The sequence below is a fragment of the Balaenoptera musculus genome, chromosome 8 (assembly GCF_009873245.2).
Source record: "Balaenoptera musculus isolate JJ_BM4_2016_0621 chromosome 8, mBalMus1.pri.v3, whole genome shotgun sequence".
Taxonomy (NCBI): domain Eukaryota; kingdom Metazoa; phylum Chordata; class Mammalia; order Artiodactyla; family Balaenopteridae; genus Balaenoptera; species Balaenoptera musculus.
Window position 1 is genome coordinate 43,665,585 of NC_045792.1, and position 27,221 is coordinate 43,692,805.

Genomic DNA, 27,221 nt, shown 5'->3' on the forward strand with positions numbered 1-27,221 from the left:
GGAGCCCAGAAAATGAATCCTTAAATTTTTTTTCTGGTAAAGTAGATTTTTTGAGCTGTGTAAAGACCTTTCAATTAACTTTACCCCAGGATAAGACATACAATGGTAAGTATTAACTCAGCTTCCTGAATGGTGGGCTGGAGGCAGAGCCCAGGTTTACCAAAATTATCACTATAATTGCATTTTATCAGTTACTTTTGGAAATTGGATACAGGATGAGTAGATGTAATAACTTTTCCTCTAATAGCACTTGAGAGCAAATTATCTTATCCTAAATTTTAGCCAACAGTGATTGGAGAATCATTTATATAATACTCAGGTTTATTACTTCTAAGCTCATTTTGAAGATAATTACTGTACACATGACTGCTTTGTTACTATAAAATGGGTGTAGTATTTACTGTCTGGAAACATTCTGATTAGTGTCTCCTGAGAGAGGATTATAAATTTGTAACACCCAAAGATAAATTGTCCTTCCCCTTTCCTAAAATTCAATGCTCATCAGCCTCTCCCACTTCTCAACATTCACCACCAACCCTTCAGTTCATCCTCACTGAATTCTTGCAAAGTGTTCTGAATATCTGGAGCTTTGAGCAGGTCTTACAGCAGCAGTGTTCCTGTCCTTCATCTGACACCAGAGGTCTCATCTCTTTGTCTTTCCTTTGTACCAGTTATTCTGGGACTCTTTGGCTCTAGAGAAAGTGTGGGTCCTGAAATCCATCCCTACCTTTTCTGGAGATAGCTTCCTTGGAAAGGAGGGATTGGAAATGAGAGAAATTTGAAGGTAATTGAGAAATGAATGGAAAGTCGATTAAAGGTTTGACATTAAGAGAGGATTAAAATTTATTCTGTCATCAAACAGGTTTCCTATCCTTATTGGAGAAGATTAAGTAAATACTGCATGTCCAGTGTTGGTTATTGAGGGCTTGGCACATGGTTGTTTCCACTGTGTTGCAGTGTTTATAGAGTATCTAATATGTTAGCAATTTTTTTTTGGCTGCGTTGGGTCTTTGCTGCTGCGCGTAGACTTTCTTTAGTTGTGACGAGCAGGGGCTACTCTTCGTTGCAGTGTGCGGGCTTTTCATTGCAGTGGCTTGTCTAGTTGTGAAGCACCAGCTCTAGGCATGTGGGCTTCAGTAGTTGCAGCACGCAGGCTCAGGAGTTGCGGCACACAGGCCCTAGAGCATGCGGGCTCAGTAGTTGTGGCGCACGGGCTTAGTTGCTCTGCACATGTGGGATTTTCCTGGACCAGGGATTGAACCCAAATCCCCTGCTTCTTAACCACTGTGCCACCAGGGAAGTCCAGGAATTTTAATGGCTGAGGACATAAAGACCAATATGACATGGCCCTCCTCCTAGAAACTACAGTTTAGCAAGACCTGCAAGCAAAACATTAAAATACAATATGATAACTGCTTTAACAGGGCATTTTTAAAATTCTTTAGGAAAAGGTTGAAAGAAATATTTAGTTCCATTCACTTTGCAAAATATATGATTGACTACTGATGAGATAATAATTCAGGGGAAGGAAATCAGACTTTCTAAAGCTAGATCCTTTGACAATGGTTTTCTTGTGACTTAGTTAAAGGTATTGTCATCTCTAATATTCCATATTCTTTGAGTGTTATAAATATGGTTTGTACAGACATGGGCAATTTAAAAACAGAGGGCTTTGACAGATTAATTGCTTTTAAATTGATCCCTCATCTGTAGTATCTTGTTAGGTGTCTGAGAAAATAATGTACTTAGTTGTTCCTCTTTTGATTTCTTTTTGGTTTTCTGTACTTTAGGTTGGGAAAAAATTATTTTCTGTTCCTACTAACTGGGCTGCTTGGAAATTTCCACTAACTTAAATACACCAGTGTTCTATATAACCTAGAATTCAAAATTACCCACAGTTAAGGGAATTCACAACTTTTCTCTATTCGGAGAGCAAATCAAGATTAATGAAAAAAAAATATGGCGGGGGGAGCAAATTCTTGCCTTTACACGTGTTAACATCTCTAAGCACGAGCCATGTAGCCAGGATTTACTTTGATATGTGTGAGAGGGAAGAGAGCTAGGAAGTTGCAAGAGATGGACTTTCTTTGTTGTTCTTCTCCCAGCTGTGCTGTCTTTATTTATTATTGTATCTTCAAGAGAGAAGGGGAATGTCTTTCAGGTCACATTAATTAGGAAATGCAGAGGGTTTTCCTAACTTTAAAATCTAGTTCGTTTAAGTCTTGTTCTAACTCCTGTTTATATTAAAGCTGGAAGGCAGGGGCCATTCAACTGCTCCACCCTATTCCTTTTACACACAAGATAAAAAGAAATGCCAAAAAGGTCAAGTGACTTGCCCAGAGTCACACAGCTGAGTGACAGGGTGGGAGGGAAGGGAAAAAAAGAATCCTGGCTCCTTACTCCCAGTTCAGTGTTCTCTCCACTGTTAGAGGTTACAGCTGAATATAGTTAAACCATGAGACAATCACATATCTACTTGAGATTGTGGAAATTTGATTACTGTAGAGCTTTCTCTGGATCGGCTCCCCTTCTTCTTCTTTATTGCCCCGTAGTCTTCTTAAGAGAAAATGGTCCTTTTATTTATTTGTATTGTTTATTTATTTACTTATTTGTTTACTGAAGTATAGTTGATTTACAGAATCTAGACTCTGGCCCTGACTTTTGAAGAGGCATTAATTACCTTGGCAGCTGACCTTCTGGGAACATCAAGGGCTTGAGGAAGGTTATCTCCTTTCCTCATTCCTGTGATTTCTCTGTTAACAGAGCACATTCTGAGCCCTTGAATGTGCATGTAGGCCTGTCCCTCCCACAATGCTGGATGGTCAGATGATGAGGGTTTAATAGTTAATACCAAGAGAGATTATTTCTGTGGCTGCCCTGGGCCAAGAATGCTAAATGGCCAAATTGGGGCCATTTCTAGACTCTTGTGACGTTATTTATTGAAAGATCCTGATGTCTCAAGAAAGGAACACTGACCTTGGCCATTTACTGTCACTCATCTAGTTCTTTGACATTCTGTCATTTGAAAGAGGAGTCCTAAGGATAGTGTTATTTGGATGGTTTTGAAAACAAAATGTGCAAGTTAATTTCATTCTATCTAGTAACTAGAAGACAGGGAAAGGAAATTTGAAAATTCTTTAAAGTAGATACTGATCTATAAATGGAAAAAGACAGTGCTCTGCATTAGGAGACATTTAGATGCTAGCACCTGCCACCCTTTATTTTTCTGACTTTGGACAGGTCAGTGCTTCTTTTTGAATCTCAGTGTATGTATTATTGAGTAGGTTGTACACTAGATGAATCCCAAGGCCCCTTTCCAAATGTTTCTCTTCTAATCTTCATAATTTAGGTGATCCCTCAGTGGCAAAAGCAGTATGGATAAATCTGAGATGTTTATGGGGAGAATTTTGGGGACCATCAGAATGGTAGCAGTTACAGCATGATAGGGGTCTAATGGACTAAAAGTAAATATTAACTGTTTCCATTGAAATAACCTTCTTTCCTGGATATAAATATGTATCCACTTGTTCATAATTTGACTCTTCTTTCTACAAAGATGCAATGAGTTCCTTCATTGCATCAGGGATCAAGGTGAAGAAAACAGATTTCCTGTAAACACTCAAGGAAATTCACAATTTAGTTTGAGGAAAACGGTATTAAGTAATTCAAGTAGGCTTAAGAATGTTGGAGGCTGAGCATAGAGTATCCTGGCTTTCCTTTGTACTCAGGGAGGGACATGAATGAACAGTTACCTGGAGAAGAGAAAAACAGTGCCCCTCATATTTTTAATTCTTCTTAATACTTTTCGGAGGAAGACATTCACTAACTAAATTCAGACTTATTAAAGAGAACAAAGGCAGCATTCTCTTTATGTAGAATGAGTGTTTTGAATTGTAATATTGTCTGTTCGTTTGTCTTACTTTACGTGCACAAGGGAGTGCTTACCATTCAAGTAATTTGGTAACTAATATATTAGTAACTTGAATAACATATCAACTTGGTTTAATACCAGTGTCTTGGGTTTGGTGCAAGCATATCTCCATGTAGAATTTGTATCAGTGGCAGAGGTGAAAGAGGCTGTATCATAATAGGGATATTAGGTTCTGTTCATTTCTTTCTAGAATTGTAACAAGTGGAAATCCAAGTTTTGTTACATACATTCCATATTTTATTCTATGTATTTATTTATTCTACTCACACATATTGAAGAAACAGATAAAAAATATTTTTATATAAATTACCTCATAATACAATATTTTTTCTTCTCTTGAAGCAGCAACTATATTCCTAGCATATGCTTCTTAAGTAAATTTATTTTGTCTTGCCAGAGCATCTACATATTAAATAAAGCTGTTTTCTTTTACCTTCTCCCCTACCTCCATACAGCTAATTTTCAATTTATTTTCCATTTCACTACCTCCATCTGCTTTATATCTTTATTTCCTTATTGGCCACCTTAAATACCATAACCATCATTATAATTACTCTCTTACCGTCTTGGACTTTGTTGTATTTTGCCTCCTTGACCTGGTTGAATCCAACTCTCTACTATAATACATACATACCTGAGCCATTATTAGGGTTAATTCCACCCAACAAGGGCTTTAGAAAATACCTCTCTGGAGATATTTAAAAGCTTAGCTCATATGTGTCCCTCCATTATTTTCTCTCAACTTGATGGCTCAGAATGTTGCAAATGTAAATCATTTCTGCATTATTAAGAATACTGTCAGGGGCTTCCCTGGTGGCTCAGTGGTTGAGAATCTGCCTGCCAATGCAGAGGACACGGGTTCGAGCCCTGGTCTGGGAAGATCCCACATGCCGCGGAGCAACTAGGCCCATGAGCCACAACTACTGAGCCTGCGCGACTGGAGCCTGTGCTCCGCAACAAGAGAGGCCGCGATAGTGAGAGGCCCGTGCACCGCGATGTAGAGTGGCCCCCGCTTGCCAAAATTAGAGAAAGCCCTCACACAGAAACGAAGACCCAACACAGCCAAAAATAAATAAATAAATAAATAAATAAAATTAAAAAAAAAAGAATACTGTCAAATGGAAGCAACCTAAGTGTCCATCGACAGATGAATGGATAAAGAAGATGTGGCATATATACAGTGGAATATTACTCAGCCATAAAAAGAAACGAAATTGAGTTATTTGTAGTAAGGTGGATGGACCTAGAGACTGTCATACAAAGTGAAGTAAGTCAGAAAGAGAAAAATAAATGCTGTATGCTAATGCATATATATGGAATCAAAAAAAAAAAAAAAAAGGTTCTGAAGAACCTAGGGGCAGGACAGGAATAAAGATGCAGACGTAGAGAATGGACTTGAGGACACAGGGAGGGGGAAGGGTAAGCTGGGACGAACTGAGAGAGTGGCATGGACATATATACACTACCAAATGTAAAATAGCCGGTGGGAAGCAGCCGCATAGCACAGGGAGATCAGCTCGGTGCTTTGTGACCACCTAGAGGGGTGGGATAGGGAGGGTGGGAGGGAGATGCAAGAGGGAGGAGATATGAGGATATATGTATATGTATAGCTGATTCACTTTGTTATAAAGCAAAAATTAACACACCATTTTAAAGCAATTATACACCAATAAAGATGTTAAAAAAAAAAGAATACTGTCAAATGCTTTGCAGAAGTTAGGAGGTTTTTTTCTCCCAAAATATTTTCAAGGAAAGCCCCGTATAGTAATGTTTGCCTTTTGGTGAAAAAACTAAAATCTTAATGTTTGCGTGTAAGGTCAGTAGCATTCTTTGATTGAATCTTCTTTATTGTGCTGATCCTTACGAACAAAAACAGCAACACTCAATATAAATATATTAATGTATGTCATGCACTTAAGTTTTCTATGATTCTTTTAGAGTGCGTCAAAGGTCTCTTGGGTTATATAACTTTATTTTCTATCACCAGGGTCTTGTGGAAGCTGCTACTCATTTGCTTCTATGGGGATGATGGAAGCAAGAATCCGTATACTAACCAACAATACCCAGACCCCAATCTTGAGTCCTCAGGAGGTTGTGTCTTGCAGCCAGTATGCTCAAGGTATGTGTTGTATTTCAGGCACTGTTTACCTGTGTGTAGTTTGCCATTGTTGGCAAAGCCATAAGGATGGGATAGTAGAGAGAGCACAATGTCTTCTGTCAGAAAACCTGGGTGCGATTCACAGAAAGATAGACAAGATGAAAAGGCAGAGGGCTATGTACCAGATGAAGGAACAAGATAAAACCCCAGAAAAACAACTAAATGAAGTGGAGACAGGCAACCTTCCAGAAAAAGAATTCAGAATAATATAGTGAAGATGATCCAGGACCTCGGAAAAAGAATGGAGGCAGAGATCGAGAAGATGCAAGAAATGTTTAACAAAGACCTAGAAGAATTAAAGAACAAACAAACAGAGATGAACAACACAATAACTGAAATGAAAAATACACAAGAAGGAATCAATAACAGAATAACTGAGGCAGAAGAATGGATAAGTGACCTGGAAGACAGAATGGTGGAATTCACTGCCACGGAACAAAATAAAGAAAAAAGAATGAAAAGAAATGAAGACAGCCTAAGAGACCTCTGGGACAACATTAAACGCAACAACATTCACATTATAGGGGTCCCAGAAGGAGAAGAGAGAGCGAAAGGACCCGAGAAAATATTTGAAGAGATTATAGTTGAAAACTTCCCTAACATGGGAAACAGCCACGCAAGTCCAGGAAGCGCAGAGAGCCCCATACAGGATAAACCCAAGGAGAAACACACCAAGACACATAGTAATCACGTTGGCAAAAATTAAAGACAAAGAAAAATTATTGAAAGCAGCAAGGGAAAAATGACAAATAACATACAAGGGAACTCCCATAAGGTTAACAGCTGATTTCTCAGCAGAAACTCTACAAGCCAGAAGGGAGTGGCATGATATACTTAAAGTAATGAAAGGGAAGAACCTACAACCAAGATTACTCTACCCAGCAAGGATCTCATTCAGACTCGATGGAGAAATCAGAAGCTTTACAGACAAGCAAAAGCTAAGACAATTCAGCACCACCAAACCAGCTCTACAACAAATGCTAAAGGAACTTCTCTAAGTGGGAAACACAAGAGAAGAAAAGGACCTACAAAAACAAACCCAAAACAATTAACAAAATGGTCATAGGAACATACATATCGATAATTACCTTAAACGTGAATGGATTAAATGCTCCAACCAAAAGACAGAAGCTTGCTGAATGGACACAAAAACAAGATATATATATATAAACACACACACATATATACCCATATATATGCGGTCTACAAGAGACCCACTTCAGACCTAGGGACACATACAGACTGAAAGTGAGGGGATGGAAAAAGATATTCCATACAAATGGAAATCAAAAGAAAGCTGGAGTAGCAATACTCGTATCAGATAAAATAGACTTTAAAATAAAGAATGTTACAAGAGACAAGGAAGGACACTACATAATGATCAAGGGAACAATCCAAGAAGAAGAAATAACAATTATAAATATATGTGCACCCAACATAGGAGCACCACAATACATAGGCACCTGCTAACAGCTATAAAAGAGGAAATCGACAGTAACACAATAATAGTGGGGGACTGTAACACCTCACTTAACACCAATGGACAGATCATCCAAACAGAAAATTAATAAGGAAACAAACTTTAAATGACACAAGAGACCAGGTAGATTTAATTGGTATTTATAGGACATTCCATCCAAAAACAGCATATTACACTTTCTTCTCAAGTGCGCATGGAACATTTTCCAGGATAGATCACATCTTGGGTCACAGATCAAGCCTCAGTAAATTTAAGAAAACTGAAATCATGTCAAGCATCTTTTCTGACCACAATGCTATGAGATTAGAAATCAATTACAGGGGAAAAAGCGTAAAAAACACAAATACATGGAGGCTAAACAATACGTTACTAAATAACCAAGAGATCACTGAAGAAATCAAAGAGGAAATCAATACCTAGAGACAAATGACAATGAAACGACTATCCAAAACCTATGGGATGCAGCAAAAGCAGTTCTAAGAGGGACGTTTGTAGCTATACAAGCCTACCTCAAGAAACAAGAAAAATCTCAAACAAACAATCTAACCCTACACCTAAAGGAACTAGAGAAAGAAGAACAAACAAAACCCAAAGTTAGCAGAAGGAAAGAAATCATAAAGATTAGAGCAGAAATAAATGAAATAGAAACAAAGAAAACAATAGCAAAGATCAATAAAACTAAAAGCTGGTTCTTTAAGAAGATAAACAACATTGATAAACCATTAGCCAGACTCATCAAGAAAAAGAAGGAGAGGACTCAAATCAATAAAATTAGAAATGAAAAAGGAGAAGTTACAACAGACACCGCAGAAATACAAAGCATCCTAAGAGACTACTACAAGCAACTCTATGCCAATAAAATGGACAACCTGGAAGAAATGGACAAATTCTTAGAAAGGTATAACCTTCCAAGACTGAACCAGGAAGAAATAGAAAATATGAACAAACCAATCACAAGTGATGAAATTGAAACTGTGATTAAAAATCTTCTAACAAACAAAAGTCCAGGACCAGATGGCTTCACAAGTGAATTCTATCAAACATTTAGAGAAGAGCTAACACCTATCCTTCTCAAAACTCTTCCAAAAAAATTGCAGAGGAAGGAACACTCCCAAACTCATTCCATGAGGCCACCATCACCCTTATACCACAACCAGACAAAGATGCTACAACAAAAGAAAATTACAGACCAATATCACTGATGAATATAGATGCAAAAATCCTCAACAAAATACTAGCAAACAGAATCCAACAACACATTAAAAGGGTCATACACCACGATCAAGGGATTTATCCCAGGGATGCAAGGATTCTTCAATATACACAAATCAATCAATGTGATACATCATATTAACAAATTGAAGAATAAAAACCATATGATCATCTCAATAGATTCAGAACAAGCTTTTGACAAAATTCAGCACCCATTTACGATCAAAACTCTCCAGAAAGTGGGCATAGAGGGAACCTACCTCAACATAATAAAGGCCATATATGACAAACCCACAGCAAACATCATTCTCAATGGTGAAAAACTGAAAGCATTTCCTCTAAGATCAGGAACAAGACAAGGATGTCCACTCTCACCACTATTATTCAACATAGTTTTGGAAGTTTTAGTCACAGCAATCAGAGAAGAAAAAGAAAAAGGAATCAAAATCAGAAAGGAAGAAGTAAAGCTATCAGTGTTTGCAGGTGACATGATACTATACATAGAGAATCCTAAAGATGCCACCAGAAAACTACTAGAGCTAATCAGTGAATTTGGTAAAGTTGCAGGATACAAAATTAATGCACAGAAATCTCTTGCATTCGTATATGCTAATGATGAAAAATCTGAAAGAGAAATTAAGGAAACACTCCCATTTACCATTGCAACAAAAAGAGTGAAATACCTAGGAATAAACCCTACCTAGGGAGACAAAAGACCTGTATGCAGAAAACTATAAGACACTGATGAAAGAAATTAAAGATGATACCAACAGATGGAGAGATATACCATGTTCTCAGATTGGAAGAATCACTATTGTGAAAATGAGTATACTACTCAAAGCAATCTACAGATTCAGTGCAATCCCTATCAAATTACCAATGGCATTTTTCACAGAACTAGAACAAAAAACCTTAAAATTTGTACAGAGACACAAAAGACCCCAAATAGGTAAAGCAGTCTTGAGGGAAAAAAGCAGAGCTGGAGGCATCAGACTCCCTGACTTCAGACTATACAACAAAGCTACAGTAATCAAGACAATATGGTACTGCCACAAAAACAGAAATATAGATCAATGGAACAAGATAGAAAGGCCAGAGATAAACCCAAGCACCTATGGTCAACTAATCTATGACAAAGGAGGCAAGGATATACAATGGAGAAAAGACAGTCTTTTCAATAAGTGGTGCCGGGAAAAGTGGACAGCTACATGTAAAAGAATGAAATTAGAACACTCCCTAATACCATACACAAAAATAAACTCAAAATGGATTAGAGACCTAAATGTAAGACCGGACACTATAAAACTCTTAGAGGAAAACATAGGAAGGATGCTCTTTGACATAAATCACAGCAAGATCTTTTTTGATCCACCTCTTAGAGTAATAGAAATAAAAACAGAAATAAACAAATGGGACCTAATGAAACTCTAAAAGCTTTTGCACAGCAAAGGAAACCATAAACAAGACGAAAAGATAATCCTCAGAATGGGAGAAAATATTTGCAAATGAATCAACGGACAAAGGATTAATCTCCAAAATATATAAACAACTCATGCAACTCAATATTAAAAAAGCAATTAACCCAATCAAAAAACGGGCAGAAGACCTAAATAGACGTTTCTCCAAAGAAGACATACAGATGGCCAAGAGGCCCATGAAAAGCTGCTCAACATCACTAATTAGTAGAGAAATTCAAATCAAAACTACAGTGAGGTATCACCTCACACCAGTTACAATGGGCATCATCAGAAAATCTGCAAACAACAAATGCTGGAGAGGGTGTGGAGGAAAGGGAATCCTCTTGCACTGTTGGTGGGAATGTAAATTGATACAGCCACTATGGAGAACAGTATGGAGGTTTCTTAAAAAACTGAAAATAGAATTACCATATGATCCAACAATCCCACTACTGGGCATATACCCAGAGAAAACCATAATTCAAAAAGACACATGCACCGCAATGTTCATTGCAGCACTATTTACAATAGCCAGGTCATGGAAGCAACCTAAATGCCCATTGGCAGATGAATGGATAAAGAAGAAGTGGTACCTATATACAATGGAATATTACTCAGCCATAAAAAGGAACGAAATTGGGTCATTTGTTGAGACGTGGATGGATCTAGAGACTGTCATACAGAGTGAAGTAAGTCAGAAAGAAAAACAAATATCGTATATTAACGCATATATGTGGAACCTAGAAAAATGGTACAGATGAACCGTTTTGCAGGGCAGAAATTGAGACACAGATGTAGAGAACAAACGTATGGACACCAAGGGGGGTAAGCGGTGGAGGGTGGTGGTGGTGGTGTGATGAATTGGGAGATTGGGATTGACATGTATACACTGATGTGTATAAAATGGATGACTAATAAGAACCTGCTGTATAAAAAATAAATAAATTAAAATTTTAAAATTCAAAAAAAAAAACCTGGGTGCAAGTTCTGGCTGTATCACTTATTATCAAGTGGTTTCTCATGGAATTCACTGCACCATCCAGCAAGATGTCAATAATTGCTGTATTTTGAGTAAGCACTGGCTCTTTGGAGCCTCTTACATGCATTACCCAACAGTGCTCAAACCCTGAAAAGAGTAGCTGTTACTCTATAGACAAGGAACAGACATGAAGTTGTTCTATAGTATTTTGAAGGCCACTCAGCTTCTAAGCATGAATTTCAGTTCCAAATAAGGTCTCATTCTGAAACCTAATTCTTATTAAAATCATACGAAACTGGTTTCTCTCCAGAAGGATTTAAAAATTGTGTACGTAGGCTTCTAGAACAGGCTATACGTAAGGTGTGTAGAAAGCCCAGCTGCCGTTGATTCAGGGAGAAACATTCTCATGTTAAAGTTTTCTGCTGTCAACCGCAGGTTTGGCCACTAGAGAGTTTCTCAGTTCACCAGTGAAACTGCTGGTGAATGATTGTCAGTGAGCCTTTCCTTCTTTCTGAAATACTTATTAAACTCTGACATTGTGACTTTTGGGCCCTGGGGACTCTGAAGTATCAAGAGAGTCCTTACCCTCATGAAGCTTACAGTTAAGTGAGGAAAATAGAAATTAAATAATTATAAGAACAATGAAGAAAAAGGGTTCTAGATGTGTATACAGGCATACCTCATTTTACTGTGCTTCTCAGATACAGCATGTTTTGTTTTTTTTTTTTTACAAGTTGAAGGTTCGTGGCAACCCTGCATTGAGCAAGTCTGTCAGTGCCATTTTTGCAACAGGATTTGCTCACTTCATGTCTCTTTATCGCATTTTGGTAATTCGTGAAATATTTCCAACCCTCTGCCCAGCAAAAAGATTATAACTCATTGAATGCTCTGGTGATGGTTAGCGGGTTTTTTTTTAGCAATAAAGCATTTTAAAATTAAGGTGTGTGTACTGTTTTTTAGACAAAATGCACACTTAAGAGACTACAGTAGACTGTAAACATAACTTTTATATGCACTAGGAAACCAAAACATTTGTGTGACTTTATTGTGATATTTGCTTTATTGTGGTAGTCTGGAACTGAACCTGCAGTGTCTGTGAGATATGCCTGTAATAGGGCCAGGACTGGAGGAAGGATATGGGGACCTGGTTTAGACTTTTCTGCAAGAGGTGGTCAGAGAAGACTTCCTTGAGGAAGTGTCTGGCTATTTAATAATGACAATAATAGCGAACTTTTATTGCTTTTACATGAAGTAATTAATTTAATCCTACAAGGAAGGTGCTATTGCTATCTATATTTTACAGATAAGTAAACAGAGGTACAGAGAAATTATCAATTCTTAACCCAGTTTTGGATTGAACCTATATAGTCAGGCTTCAGAGCCTCCCACTTAACCACGAAGCTAACCTTCCACATCAGGTGCCGAATGAATGTCTGTCAAATAGATGGCTGATGGATGGATGAATGAAGTGGTATTTAAGCTAAGAAACAACTTCTAGGGGTGACATAAAGAATAATTAATGGCGTAGAGAAGAAAAAATATGAAATGGGACAGTTTCTTTTGTACCCCTTTCTAATAGAGGGTGATAATAACTCTGTGTGTTCTTCATCTTCAGGCTGTGAAGGTGGCTTCCCATACCTCATCGCAGGAAAGCATGCCCAAGATTTTGGGCTGGTGGAAGAGGCCTGCTTCCCCTACACGGGCACAGATTCTCCATGCAAACTGAAAGAGGACTGCTTCCATTACTACTCCTCCGAGTACCACTATGTAGGAGGTTTCTATGGGGGCTGCAATGAAGCCCTGATGAAGCTTGAGCTGGTCCATCACGGGCCCGTGGCAGTTGCCTTTGAAGTCTACGATGACTTCTTCCACTACCACAAGGGGATTTACCACCACACTGGTCTGAGAGACCCTTTCAACCCCTTTGAGCTGACCAATCACGCTGTCCTGCTGGTGGGCTATGGCACTGACTTGGCCTCTGGACTGGATTACTGGATTGTTAAAAACAGCTGGGGCCCTGGCTGGGGTGAGGATGGTTACTTCCGGATCCGCAGAGGAACCGATGAGTGTGCAATTGAAAGCATAGCACTGGCGGCCACACCAATTCCTAAATTGTAGGGTGTACCTCCCAGCGTTTCATACTGACCACCATCAGTCGTGAAAGGAAACTGACTTATTCACAGACTAGAGACTTTTACCGTATTGCTACTGCAATGTCAAAAGGTTACAAACAGATTCCTATGAAGATTTGTGCCTTTAAAATTAAAACTGCCCTTGACTGTAATATACTTTACCATTGAACACCAGCCTGCTTTTTCCTAAGTATTCAGTGAAATGAGGTTTTTATGGATGATGGTGAACTATGAAGTAATGGATTTTGCTAATCATTTGTGATTCAAACAGATGCTGTATTTTAAAAAATCTGTGTGAATGCACAGGCTTATTTTTAAATTGTATAAATCATGAGAAAATATGGCAATGATTATTAAATTTAAAGATTTTTTGTAAGTATTCAGGTGATATGTATTATGAAATTTATGTATGTGCTTAAGAGAATTTTTAATCTTGACTCCTTCAGTTGTATTTACTTGTCTCACTTATGTAAATACTTTAAAAAGGAAAATCATTTCAGCGTATTTCAACTAAAAACAACAAAATTATGAACGTTTACAATAGGGGGTATACTCAGTTAATGTCTAGTGAACCCTGAAATTATCTCCTGGATATTTGATGAGACAGAGATTATAAAGAAAAGATACAGGAGTTTTTGATAAGAGTCTGGTTATTGGTTAAACCTTCTTATGGTGTATCTTGCATTTGGAAGTATTGGTTAGCCTTCATTGGCTGAGCAGTAATAGCCTAATTAGTGGAATATTAGCAGTTTATATTTGGTCAGATCTTTGGGATCTCCAAGGGATATTTCACAGTGATATGAAATCTCCACACTGAGTAAACAGATAGGATCCATTAGAAATAATAGATTAGGCAAATTAGAGCTCTGAACCATAAACAAGAACTACAAGGCTTTTAGAGCTGAAAGGGACCCTGGAGATGGTTCAGTGTAACTACCTCTTAACCAGAAAAAGACACTGAGGCTTATACAGAGGGCAAGTGACTCATCCAAGGTCACACAGCTGGTAAATGATGAGTCTAGATTAGAACCTAGATTTTCTAAGTCTGGTTCTCCTTGAGTGACTTAGACACTGAACGTCTGCGCTTTCCAACAGAGTATCCAAAATCACCAGGGATACTAGATGCATAGTTGGAAACTTCACATTGACATGTTAAGTCTCAGAGTTTTGTCTTAAACCTCATGTACTTTTTGTATTGCAATTCACTACAATGACATTTTTACTCTTAAACTGAAGGGTTATTCCAGGAGTTTGCCTCGTATTTAAAGTGTGGTTTCTTGGGCCTCCTGGTACATGGCCACATACCTTTGACCTTTTTACCACATGATGACAAAGAAGCAGACACTCTGAATGGCAGGCATAGCCAGAGTCCTTATTATCTGGAAGGCCTCCAAGGAGGTATATTTTCTTTGTTACTGTTACTGGTGGGATGTAATAATTATAATCCTAATTTATGCCTAGCCTTGTTGCTACATGAAAGTGTAAATAGACTTTGAAATCAAGCAGGAATTTATTTTTCACTAAAATTTATAAAGATATATACTACCTGTCAGCTTAATAGCTAAGATTTTCTTTAACCCGTTAAGTGTGAGGTCATCCTCTGGTATTTACTTGGACAGCAGTCAGTTGACACATGTGAGAGCAAGTCCTGAAGGTGAAGAGCACCCATGCTTTTGCACAATTTCATGGGGGCCCTGGCTGAGCTCTGAAGGAAAATCATTGCTCGTATCCTTCTTTAAATACTCTAGGAAATATTGAAGGACTAAATGATAGTTGTGAACTTAACTGGCAATGGGAAGCAGGTCTCACAAGCATGATTAGTTGAGGACAAACAATGGTTTGAAAAGGCCCTAAGTTTTCAGAGGTGCTCGCAGGATTGCCCAGAGAGCTCAAGTTACACTGCCCTTCAACTTGCATTTTCTGCTGTTCGAGGTCTGCTTTTCCTATCGCTCTACAAGGGAAAGATCACCATTTCATCCACAGTGGTGGAATTCATTCAAGATGTGGACTGAATCATGGTTCCATCATGGTTCCTTAAGCCATGTAATTAAACTGCTAAGCTATACAAAAAGCAAATTTCATTATCTGAAACTTGTTTGTATTGGTGCTAACAGAACATATCATCAAAGTCTGTTGAGAAATGAGCTCTGGAAAAAAATGGGTTGGGAACTCTGGCTAACCTCCCCGAACACATGCCCAGAAAAGCTACAGTAGTGACGTGCGTGGATGACACCATTGGCCACAAAGCAAAAAATAAGTTTAGCTGGGCCATCTAGCACAAGCATGGTCCTGACCCTGATGCCTCAGTGCCTGGGTAAGATTTCTTGCTCTGCCACATGAGCCATGAGAACTTGGGCAGTTTACTTAACCTATCAAGTGCTTCTGTTTCCTCATCTGTAAACTGGGGATAATGGGATAAATATCTATCACTGTCTGAACTCTCCCTAAACTCTTGCTATTATAATAAAGGAACCAAAAGGGTTTACACTTCTGAATGACATTTATTTGGTTTAAGGTCAGGCCTTATTACCCCATCCCAAGTGGGGAAACTAACGTAAATTCAGATAATGAGGGCTTCCCTGGTGGCGCAGTGGTTGAGAATCTGCCTGCCAATGCAGGGGACACGGGTTCGAGCCCTGGTCTGGGAAGATCCCACATGCCGCGGAGCAACTGGGCCCGTGCGCCGCAACTAATGAGCCTGCGCGTCTGGAGCCTGTGCTCCACAACAAGAGAGGCCGCGATAGTGAGAGGCCTGCGCACTGCGATGAAGAGTGGCCCCCGCTTGCCGCAACTGGAGAAAGCCCTGGCACAGAAACGAAGACCCAACACAGCCATAAATAAATAAATAAATAATAAAATAAAAATTAAAAAAAAAAAAATTCAGATAATGAAGTTTCCTTGGCCATTCAAGCTTGCTCACTGAACTCTGACTTCTAAACACTGACCTCAGGAACTGAATAGATTTGGATAGTAAGGGATATGTGTATCTACTTCACAGAGCTCTGAGGGTTGAACACCTTCACCTATGGAAAGTAGGTACACCAGTGCTTGGAACGTAGTAAGGAGTATATAAGTATTAGTTACTGTTCAAGTCATCTTTTTCCCAATTCAAATTGTAATCTTTTGCTATGAGGAAGCAGCTCAGATGTATTCTATTAATAAACAAGCTGTACTCTGAGCGGGTACAGGAGGGGCTTTGGAGATTTTTTTTAAAGGGAGAAAAAACCAACAGAGGAACATGGCGCAAAGAAACCCACGGAGAAAAATCTTCGAAAACGTTATGAATTAGGGAGATGATTTTGATTTTCTGGTACAGAGGTTTTTACAACCCGCACCACATCATTGCCTCTGCTGCTGCCTGTGTGGAAAGAATAAGTGTGAGAGGCGATCAGGTTTAGACTGCTACAGCAGAGATGAAAATCAGGCCCCAGCTGAGAGCAAGTAACTTTGAAGCAAAAAAAAAAAGACTAAAGGTTAAGCTAAGGTTGTAACAATTTGATTTTCCTAATCAGGATTTTCCTATCAGGATAAGCATAGCAGATTCACATAACAATAGAGCTGGAAGGTCGTCTAAGCCACCTCTGTCATTAAAATAAAAATGGGTTCAGTGAGGTGAAATAACATGCCTGGGGTTCCGGCTAATAAAGATAAATCTAGACCCCAGTGCGTCAAGAACTTCCTACTGTACCTGCTGCCTCCCAATTAAGAAAAATGGAGAAAGAAAGATAAATGTTATGAGACAACCTGACCTTGTACTGTAAAATCATTTCTAAGATCCTTTCCAGTTCTCAGAAATCCTATTCTGAACTCTTGGTGGCAAGTGCTCTAAGCTCTAAATCCATGTGTGGTGGTTTCGGAGGTTTAATCTAACAGTTTTCCTCTAAATATAGTGATGTTAATATTTATATTTCTTAACTGTAATAAAGATTTATTTTTGGCCTAAAGTTAAGTAGAAACTTCCAGACCAAGACGGGAGAGCTTTAGACATAACAAATTCTTCAGTTCTGATGGGAAGTGCATGCACTGGAAATTGTACGTTGGTTGTGCGTTAGTTAGCCATTAGGCCTTAATTTCATTAGCTGTAAAATACTGACGTCATTGAATTGTAGTTCTGATTGAAAGTGGATTTGCCTAAAATCGCCTGGACCGTAAAATAGTTGAATCCTCAGCAGACATTAGGACTGCCCTGCACAATGTCCTCTTGATGACAGCAAACCAAAACTGCAGGAGATAAACTAGCCCTTGGACAGAACATGCAACACATGCCTTTGTTGATGTCTTTATTTCTCCCTTCAGAAGTCCATTTATCAAGATCCCTTTTCCCCACATGCCTTTGAAGAGCTAGCAGAAGTAAGAAATTTAATCTCTCCTTTTCCGATTTTGAGGGTGTGATGCTGATACACTCTGATTTTGAACTTTTGGTCCTAAAAGGCAATTTATAGAATTGAAATTCAATTCTATAGGTAGTTAAATAAGGAAAGACTGTGATAAATGCCAACCCCCCCCCCCCCAAGTTGAGGGGAAAAAAGCAGACTTGTTTCTTCCTCTAATGCAAAAGGTCTAAAGTGATTGAAATCCTAGCAAATCAATTGAAAAGAAGTAACTTGGAGAAACAGCCTTCCCCTGGGGAAATGAGGGAAATGCCAGGAAGCTAAGGCTGTGCATTAAAGTAATGATTGAGATGATTTGTTTTTTTCTTGCAACGTATTTTCTGCAGCTTCAAAAGTATTGAATAGTTTCAAGTGAAGTATAAGATAAATGATAGAAAATGAATACTTTTAGTATCATATTTTTATAACCCCCATTCTCTCATTTTTGGGGTTTCTGGAGAGCTAAAAGAAAAGCCTGTTTTCCCTGTAGATAACTATTCCTATGCCACCATAAGAAATGCACAGTATTCCCAAGAGACAGAATCCCAGTTCTGCAGACTAAAATTCAGTGGAGTAACAAGGATGGGTCTATGGAGAGAAAGTAAACAAAATAGTGCTGAAGATATCATGAACTCAGATATTTTTGATCCTCCAGTGTTTGTTATTTAGACCTTAGTCCAGTTATCGAACATAGATCTCTAGTCTTCAGCGTTCACTTGTTAAAAGGTGATGCCAAGGGCAGCGTGGCCAAAGTCAGGGCTGGAGACACGGACACAGCCAGAGCGGGGCGCCCGTGTTGGGAGGCGAGTGGTGGCCGAGGTCTGTCTATGGATTTTGAGCATCTGAAGGTGATCTCTGAATTTAAGCATTCCTTGCTGCTCCCTCACCCTTAAGAAAAAAAAAAAAAAAGTTTCAAAGAAGCTGTGAGTGTTTATATATTACCTGCCTTGTAAAAAATGTTTACAATGGTAAAGGTGCCATACAAAATAAGTTAGAAATAAGTGAGCGAACTGAAGCAAAAAGAAGATAAAGGTAAAAAAATAGGATGTGGCCATGAATAAAGTCTGCACAGAGTCTAGCACATTACCTGATATGTGAGGATCGTGCTTCAACAGTAGGTCTGAACCGGAAGTGATTTTTGTCCCTCATGGGACATCCGGCAATGTTTGTAGACATTTGGGTTGTCACACTGGGGGAGGAGATGCACTCCACCATGAAGAATTATCCAGCGCCAAATGTCAACAGTGCCAAGGTGGAGAAAGTCTGCACTACGACATGCCAACTCCTTTATGCTTTCTTCCCCACCACCAAATGAATGTGATGGACTTTGGTGGAGAGAGAGAACTCTGAGGGTATCTCGGAAGCTTCCAGAACTTGAGCTGAACTTTGAAGCATCAAGAGGAATAGTAAAAGGCAGGGAAGGCCCACGGAGTGGGGGCACATTGAAGTTGTGAGACAAGATAAGAGCACTGCCCCTCAGTTTCAAGACAACAGGCTGAGCCCATTCTGTAGTAGCCCCACCCAACAGGAACCCAGTGATAAGTTCCAATAGGAACTTATTAAATATATAGTCTTAACTTACAGTAAGAATGGGGCTCATTGATGGATCAGAAATTGGATGAATCCTTATTTTAAAAAAGGAGGAGGGCAGCAAATGGGAAGGTAGGATCATAATTGGAGGCCCACGTGTGTGAGAAAATTCTGCCATAGAAGATGAACACACCATCTCAACCCACCAAACATTTGATCAAGATAACGATAAAAAGAAGAGAGGTTGTAGTATTTTTGCTTACAAAGAGCATTTACTTGGGATTTGAACCCAGGTCTCTACGTTGTAGAACCACGGCTCTTAACTACTCTATACTTCCTCCCTTAAGATGTCCTTCCTGTGTTTCTCCTTGTGGTGTGTTGATTTTTCAGGTCCTGGTCCGTTTTATTCTTCTTTGTCATTTTGTAGGTAAATATTATACTTGCTCAAGCCCTGAGAGATGCCTTCATCTTAAACCAGGATGAATAAATGAAGGGTGGTCTCAGAGACAGAGGTTAAGTCAGGAGAGGAACGGTGAGAAAGGAATGACATACTCTATCTTAAACGTGTTGCATTTCAGCTGACCACTGCAAAAGCAGGGAAAGCTTTTCTTTCAACAAGTGTCTCACCAGAAATGTGATAGCTATTCTCAGGAAGGATTTGGCAAACCTAATATTTAGCAGATTTGCAACAATAACTCTAAGCTCAAATGGAAGATATTTTCTGGCAGTGCATCCAGCCCTCCAAGGGAGGGTGGATTCTTTTACTTGGAGTGATATGGCAAGGAAGGTATTAAGGACAGTAACTTCTTTCCAATATAAAATTAATTAATTAATTAAAGAAGAAAGATGACTGAGGCCTTCTCTGCTGTATTCCATGTACCTCGGGATGTTGGTAGAAAAGGTATCAATGCAGGATGGGTTCACAGAACACATTTGGGTTCACAGGAAGTTTAAAGTCAATCTGGGCACTCAAGAATTTCTTTCTATATATTTGAACTGCCTACCTGTTGGGATTTTAAAGTTTGGGATAATAAAAAATAAATTAAAAAAGAAATGGCTCCTGCAATTTTTGCGTAAATTTTTACTGAATTCAGCTCAGAGCCCTTCAGCATGAAGAATGCTGGCTTTGGCAATCATCCAGAAAACACCCGTTAGGAGGAGCCTCTCTGTTTTTGTTTTGTAGCAACTTTGCACAATTAATGACAGCATTATTTACAGTTATAAGAAGTTGGAAACAACCTAGTGGTCCAAGAAATAGGAAATATGTCATTTATAGTACACAAGCTTGACAATATATTATACAGTATTAAAAATAACTATGCCTCCAATATAACAACATTAAGAAATGTTTATGTTATAATACATAGAAAAATGATACCATGTTTTGTTACATAAAAAGCAAATGGACATGTAAGCACCTTCAAAAGGGCAGGAGGATTATGAATGGATAAAGTTATTTCCTTTATTGGTTTTGTTATAACAGCTATGTTATAAATAACAGAAAATGTAACCAAAATTTGCATGGCCAAGAAGCCCTCATCACATAAATACGCTCAAGTCTCTCTCCCCTCATAAAAAGCCACCAACTTTTCATCCTACAGCAAATATCACATTATTTTTTCCTTCTTTCAACAGCTAAGCCTCTTCAAGGAAGCTTTTTTTTACCTTCTCACTTTGTGTTTTCTCCTTAATGTCATGAAATCTGCCTTCCACCAGGTCACGTCATTGAAGTTGTTCACATCAAGGTAAGCAAAAAAACACCCTGTTACTAAAAGCAGTTTTCAGTCTTTTTCTCAGCATTTGATATTTGGTCATGCCTTCCTTAACCTTGCACCTCTCAGCTTTCAGATTTCTATTTCTTTGCAGTTCCCTTTTCAGACTCCTGGTCCTCCACCTATACCCTAATTTTACTATTCCTCCAGCTTCTATACAATCCTCTTTCCCCGTCACTATATATTATCTCAAGTTGAGCTTTTTCACAGTCAGTATATATTATCTACGTGCTGGTGAATCCCAAATCTAGCCTCCATCTCCAGAGCTCATGTATTAGTTATCTAATTGTGGCATAACACAATACCCAAAGACCCAGTGGTTTAAACTAACACACATTTGTTATCTTATAATTGCTGTGGGTCTGGAATCCGGGTGCAGTTTCACTGGATTCTGTGCTTTATGGGCCTCTCACAAGGCTGCAATCAAGGTGTCAGCCTATGGTCTTCAGTCTCATCTGAAGGTTCACCTGGGGAAGGCTCACCCAGAAATTGTAGGCAGTATTCAGTTCCTTGCAGATTCTTGGATTAAAGGCCTCAGTTTCCTGCTGGCTGCTGACCAGAGGCTACCCTCAGTGCCTTGCCATATGGGCCTCTCCATATGATAGCTTGTTCATCTAAGTGTGCAAGCTATGATAGCAATAGAGGGAGTGTACTAACAAGATAGGATTCAAAATCTTTGTAACCTAATCATGGAAGAGATAGCTCCTCAATGTTCCCACATTCTATTGGTCAGAAGCAAATTACTCAAGGACAGAGTATTACAGAAAGCCTGAATACCAAGAGATGGAGATCATTGGGGCCATGATAATGATGCCTACCATAACTTTAAACCAGATATCTCCCTTCCTACTTGTACCTAGATTTACAAGTCCCATTAGCCAGTGCAAAATGCACAAATCTGAGTACATCATCTTTGTCCCATCCCTGACGCAAGCTCATTTCCATTCTTTTAGTTATTGGCAGCCTCATTCACCCAGTTTCCAAAATCAGAAAACTAGGTATTTCATTGATTTATTCCTCTTCCTCACCCACGATGTTCAATTAGTCGTGACCTCCTACCAATTCTAATTCCTAAATACCTGTTAAATCTGTCTCTCCACACATCTGCCTTAAACTATCATGATCTGTAAATTGTGTCACTGGTATATCCTCCTAACATACCTTTCTACTTCCAGCCTTGCTCTCTCCAATCCTCACCACAGCCAAGTTGACAATGTCACATCTCTGTTTAGAATCTTTAATGGCTTCCCATAGCTCAGGAATATTTCAAGGTGGACAGGCTAGTAACATAAAAATGCACATTCAATAAACCTGTGGTTTTCATAATGCAGACTACAGAAATTTAAACTCAGCAAAATCTTCTTGGCTGGTAGGGATACACAGAAGTTGAGTGACAAATATTATGAGGAAAATAGTTTTCTATTTGAAACTCCTAAGCAGGATGCAAGTGGTTTAGTGTGGTATATCAAATATGGGAGATGTAAGGTCAAAACAGTTGTATCTGTCTGTAGTAACTGCCACCAATTTTTTTTAAAAATGTTATCTTTTTGGAAGCCAGAATTCCTTGAAGATATTTTCTATCAAATAACAAAATTCAACCATATAACTTTCCAGGTATTTTCATTTATTAAAAGTTTCACAACAGTTCTCAGAAACTCAGACCTATTTATTCCAACATTTTAATCTCTCAAGAGTCTTTGCTAGCTCACAGGATGACAATGTAAGAACAGGAAAATGTTCCTGTACAGTCTTGGCAAAGGCAACGACCTGCACATACCAGATCAGAAGTCTAATTCCTCCCCAGACCATATTCGATTATAGTTGCTTGGAATTCAGCAACATTGTTGTCTGCTTTCAGTAAACTTCCCTCTTTTTCTACTCTGGCCATGCGGTTGGGATGACTAAGAGTGAAAATGGCATTTCCTAATCAGTTATAACATGACTGGTTGTTAAATATTTTCCTAATTGTTGTCCCCAGGAGGCGCTGACGCCAGTTCTGGAATGTTTATCTGGGAGTTGTCTATGCAGAAGCAGACCTGATGTGCCAGCACATAACTCATGGGATTCCCTAAAATACTCCTCAACCTTAAATTCAGTTGAACTGCATCAATTTCCCAGGCCTGGAAAACAGTTGATACTTGTATTCCTGACAGCCCCATTCAAAAATGAGATAAGAAAAATAACATTTTCATAGAGACATATGGGAAAGAACTATACAAACCCCGAAGACTTGGTTTGGCAGAAATATTTTCCCATGCAAAAATGAGTAGTGTTTCTGGCACTTGCTATAGTACTTTGTAGCTGGCAGCTGAATTATCTTAGTCTCTGCTCAAAACTCTGGTCTCAAAAGCTGATCTTCAACTCTCCTGTGTTAAAAAGGATTTAAAACACTTAATGACCAATTTACATGTCAAAACTGAAACATTATGTTGACCTGATTATGAGTCACTGTGCCTGTTCAAGTGGCCATAATAATAGACAAAATAATTACCTTTTGAATGGAAGTATACTGTTTATATTGTTCTTCAAATAATCTCTGAGATAGATAGGAAAGGTTTTAACAGTCCATTTTACAGATATAAAACTGAGGTTCTGTGATACCAAAAGCCTGGCTCACAGTATTTGTAAGAACCAGTACTTGAGCCCATAGCTTTAGACTTAAGCCTACTCTCTATCTTGCCACATTCTTTTCAATGTTTATTTTCTGAAATGCAATGTATCATGCATTAAGTTAGTAATTCTTCCTTTAACTGTACCTGACAGAAAATTATACACCACTCTTAGTCAATAATGACTCGGAGAATTATTTACGCTTTCCTTAGCATTAGTACTTTTACGCTATTTTTGAAGGTAATTATCCTACCTGTGACTGATGTACTATTATAAAACAAGCGTGGGCTTGGTTGTCTACAAACGTACCCATAAATAAATATGTCCTGTTGCCAAAATTAGGATCACCCATGTTCTTTTTTCCTAGAAAATTTATTTTAACCAGGATTCCCTGCCTCTGTAAATTAACCATCCTCTAACCCATATCCTCATATCATTTAATGCTTTGGGACCTCCAAGTGGGGTGTTTGTTATGAGACAAGGACATAGCCTGTCTCCCCTACATTAAAAGCCAATGGAAGAGAAAGAGATATATCACATGATATTGCTTATATGTGGAATCTAAAAAGAAATGATACAAATGAACGTATTTACAGAACAGAAACAGACTCACAGACTTAGAGAATGAGCTTATGGTTACCAGAGGGGGAAGGGTGGAGGGAAGGGATAGTTAGGGAGTTTGGGAAAAGAAAAAAAAAAAAAGCCAATAGCATTAATTCACTGTCTTCCAATTTGATAATTGAAATTCTGGCTTATTTCTATCTTGTGCTTACTGCTTCTTATCACCCTCTGTTCTTTTTCTTGGAGAAGGAAGATTAGAAGTTGATGAGGGAAGAGTCAAAGGGAACAATGTGATAAACCTATGCTTGTAAAGCAATCTAGGACCTCAGAGGTGGGTTGGTGTGAAATAAAGGGAAGCAAGAGTCCAATATATAAATTCCAATGAAACATGGTGATGTGATCTAGGCAGCATTGATATTTAAGGGGACATCCTAAACAGCTGATGGAACACGGTGGCAGGAGCCTCCTGGGCACAAATGGGAGCAGTAACATGGTTTAAATTTTGGCAAAAGATTCCCAGTTAGTGCCTGGCTGCAGTAGATAGGCATAGTGTCAGGACCCAATAAAATAATAGATAAGCAGGATATCTGGACCCGGGAAAATGAGCCAGAGCTCCAGGAGTGAGGTGTGGGGGAGGGGAGGGCTGGAGTACAATCTAGGACAGTGTTCAAGGTTCTGGAGAGGAAGAAAGCCTGCAGCTTTGGGCCTGGGTTTCATTCCACATACGCTGGGTCTTAACAATACTAAATAGACCCACCTGCTGGTGAGGATAGGGTCAGTGGGGAAAAAGATTTTGAGCAGGGAAAGAATATAATTAGATCTTTACTTTGGTAATATTTTTACCTGTTGTTAAGGAAAGTTTGAGAGGAAGGAAAAACTAGAAACAAGGAGACCAATTAGAGGGGCGTGGATATCTTCAAATAATGATCTGCCTCACCTTCATCTTTGTCAGACTTCTTTTTCCAAATATCTGTACCTTACCAAATCATCTAACACTTATCATCTGTTTCTGTATTATGAGGTTGTGAACTGTGAGCTATTTGATGAATTTAGATGTTTCATAGTATTATGTTTATAACAAACAATCAGAAAAATACATGGGTCCTGTTCAGTGAAAAATAGAAAGTGTGGCAAATAAAGCATGGCATGAGCAGAGAAAAGGAGGCTTAATAATAATAATAATAATAAATAATATAATAATATATTAATAATAATATAATTATTATATATTATATTATATAATATATAATAATTATTATATATTATATAATTATATATATATATATAATTATATAATTATATTCAGGGATACAGATATGTCAAAAGGGAAAGGTTGATTGATTCTTATAGCAACGTGTTATCAGGTGGGAAAACATTTTGCCTCACAAGTCAATTCAACTTCATTATGTTTGAAGAATATATTATTTTATATATTTTTCATTTAACTTGTTTGTGTTTTTATGTGTTACTTGTAAACAATATACAGTTGGGTCATTTTATTTATTCATCACTTTTTTTTTAAACATCTTTATCAGAGTATAATTGCTTTACAATGGTGTGCTAGTTCCTGCTCTATAACAAAGTGAATCAGCTATACATATACATATATCCCCATATCTCCTCCCTCCCGCGCCTCCCTCCCACCCTCCCCATCCCACCCCTCTAGGTGGTCACAAAGCTCTGAGCCGATCTCCCTGTGCTATGTGGCTGCTTCCCACTAGCTATCTATTTCACATTTGGTAGTGTATATATGTCCATGCCACTCTCTCACTTCGTCCCAGCTTACACTTCCCCCTCCCTGTGTCCTCAGGTCGATTCTCTACATCTGTGTCTTTAGTCCTGTCCTGCCCCTAGGTTCTTCAGAACCATTTTTTTTTTTTTTTTAGATTCCATATATATGTGTTAGCATACGGTATTTGCTTTTCTCTTTCTGACTTACTTCACTCTGTATGACAGACTCTAGGTCCATCCACCTCACCACAAATAACTCAATTCTGTTTTTCTTATGGTTGAGTAATATTCCATTGTATATATGTGCCACATCTTCTTTATCCATTCATCTGTCGATGGACACTTAGGTTGCTTCCATGTCCTGGCTATTGTAAATAGAGCTGCAATGAACATTGTGCTACAAGACTCTTTTTGAATTATGGTTTTCTCAGGGTATATGCCCAGTAGTGGGATTGCTGGGTCGTATAGTAGTTCTATTCTTAGATTTTAAGGAACCTCCATACTGTTCTCCATAGTGGCTTATCAATTTACATTCCCACCAACAGTGCAAGAGGGTTCCCTTTTCTCCACACCCTCTCCAGCATTTACTGTTTGTAGATTTTTTGACGATGGCCATTCTGAATGGTGTGAGGTGATCCCTCATTGTAGTTTTGATTTGCATTTCTCTAATGATTAGTGGTGTTGAGCATCCTTTCATGTGTTTGTTGGCAATCTGTATATCTTCTTTGGAGAAATGTCTATTTAGGTCTTCTGCCCATTTTTGGATTGGGTTGTTTGTTTTTCTGATATTGAGCTGCATGAGCTGCTTGTAAATTTTAGAGATTAATCCTTTGTCAGTTGCTTCATTTGCAAATATTTTCTCCCATTCTGAGGGTTGTCTGTTCATCTTGTTTATGGTTTCCTTTGCTGTGCAAAAGCTTTTAAGTTTCACTAGGACCCATTTGTTTATTTTTGTTTTTATTTCCATTTCTCTAGGAGGTGGGTCAAAAAAGATCTTGCTGTGATTTATGTCAGAGAGTGTTCTGCCTATCATTTCCTCTAAGAGTTTTATAGTGTCTGGCCTTATACTTACGTCTTTAATCCATTTTGACTTTACTTTTGTGTATGGGGTTAGGGAGTGTTCTAATTTCATTCTTTTACATGTAGCTGTCCAGTTTTCCTAGCACCACTTATTGAAGAGGCTGTCTTTTCTCCATTGTATATTCTTGCCTCCTTTATCAAAAATAAGGTGACCATATGTGCGTGGGTTTATCTCTGGGCTTTCTATCCTGTTCCATTGATCCATATTTCTCTTTTTG

At 38.5% G+C, this 27,221-nt stretch overlaps 1 protein-coding gene across 1 annotated transcript in view; it reads left to right on the plus strand.

The window, feature by feature from the left end:
* Nucleotides 1–13,980, plus strand: part of CTSC (cathepsin C) — a 40,925-nt gene extending 26,945 nt beyond the window's left edge. Inside the window, exons 6-7 of the mRNA XM_036860974.1 lie at nt 5,919–6,050; nt 12,833–13,980. Of these exons, the coding sequence (XP_036716869.1) occupies nt 5,919–6,050; nt 12,833–13,335 (635 nt within the window). The 3' untranslated portion in view covers nt 13,336–13,980. The remainder of the gene's footprint in view (nt 1–5,918; nt 6,051–12,832) is intronic.
* Nucleotides 13,981–27,221: the final 13,241 nt, after the last annotated feature.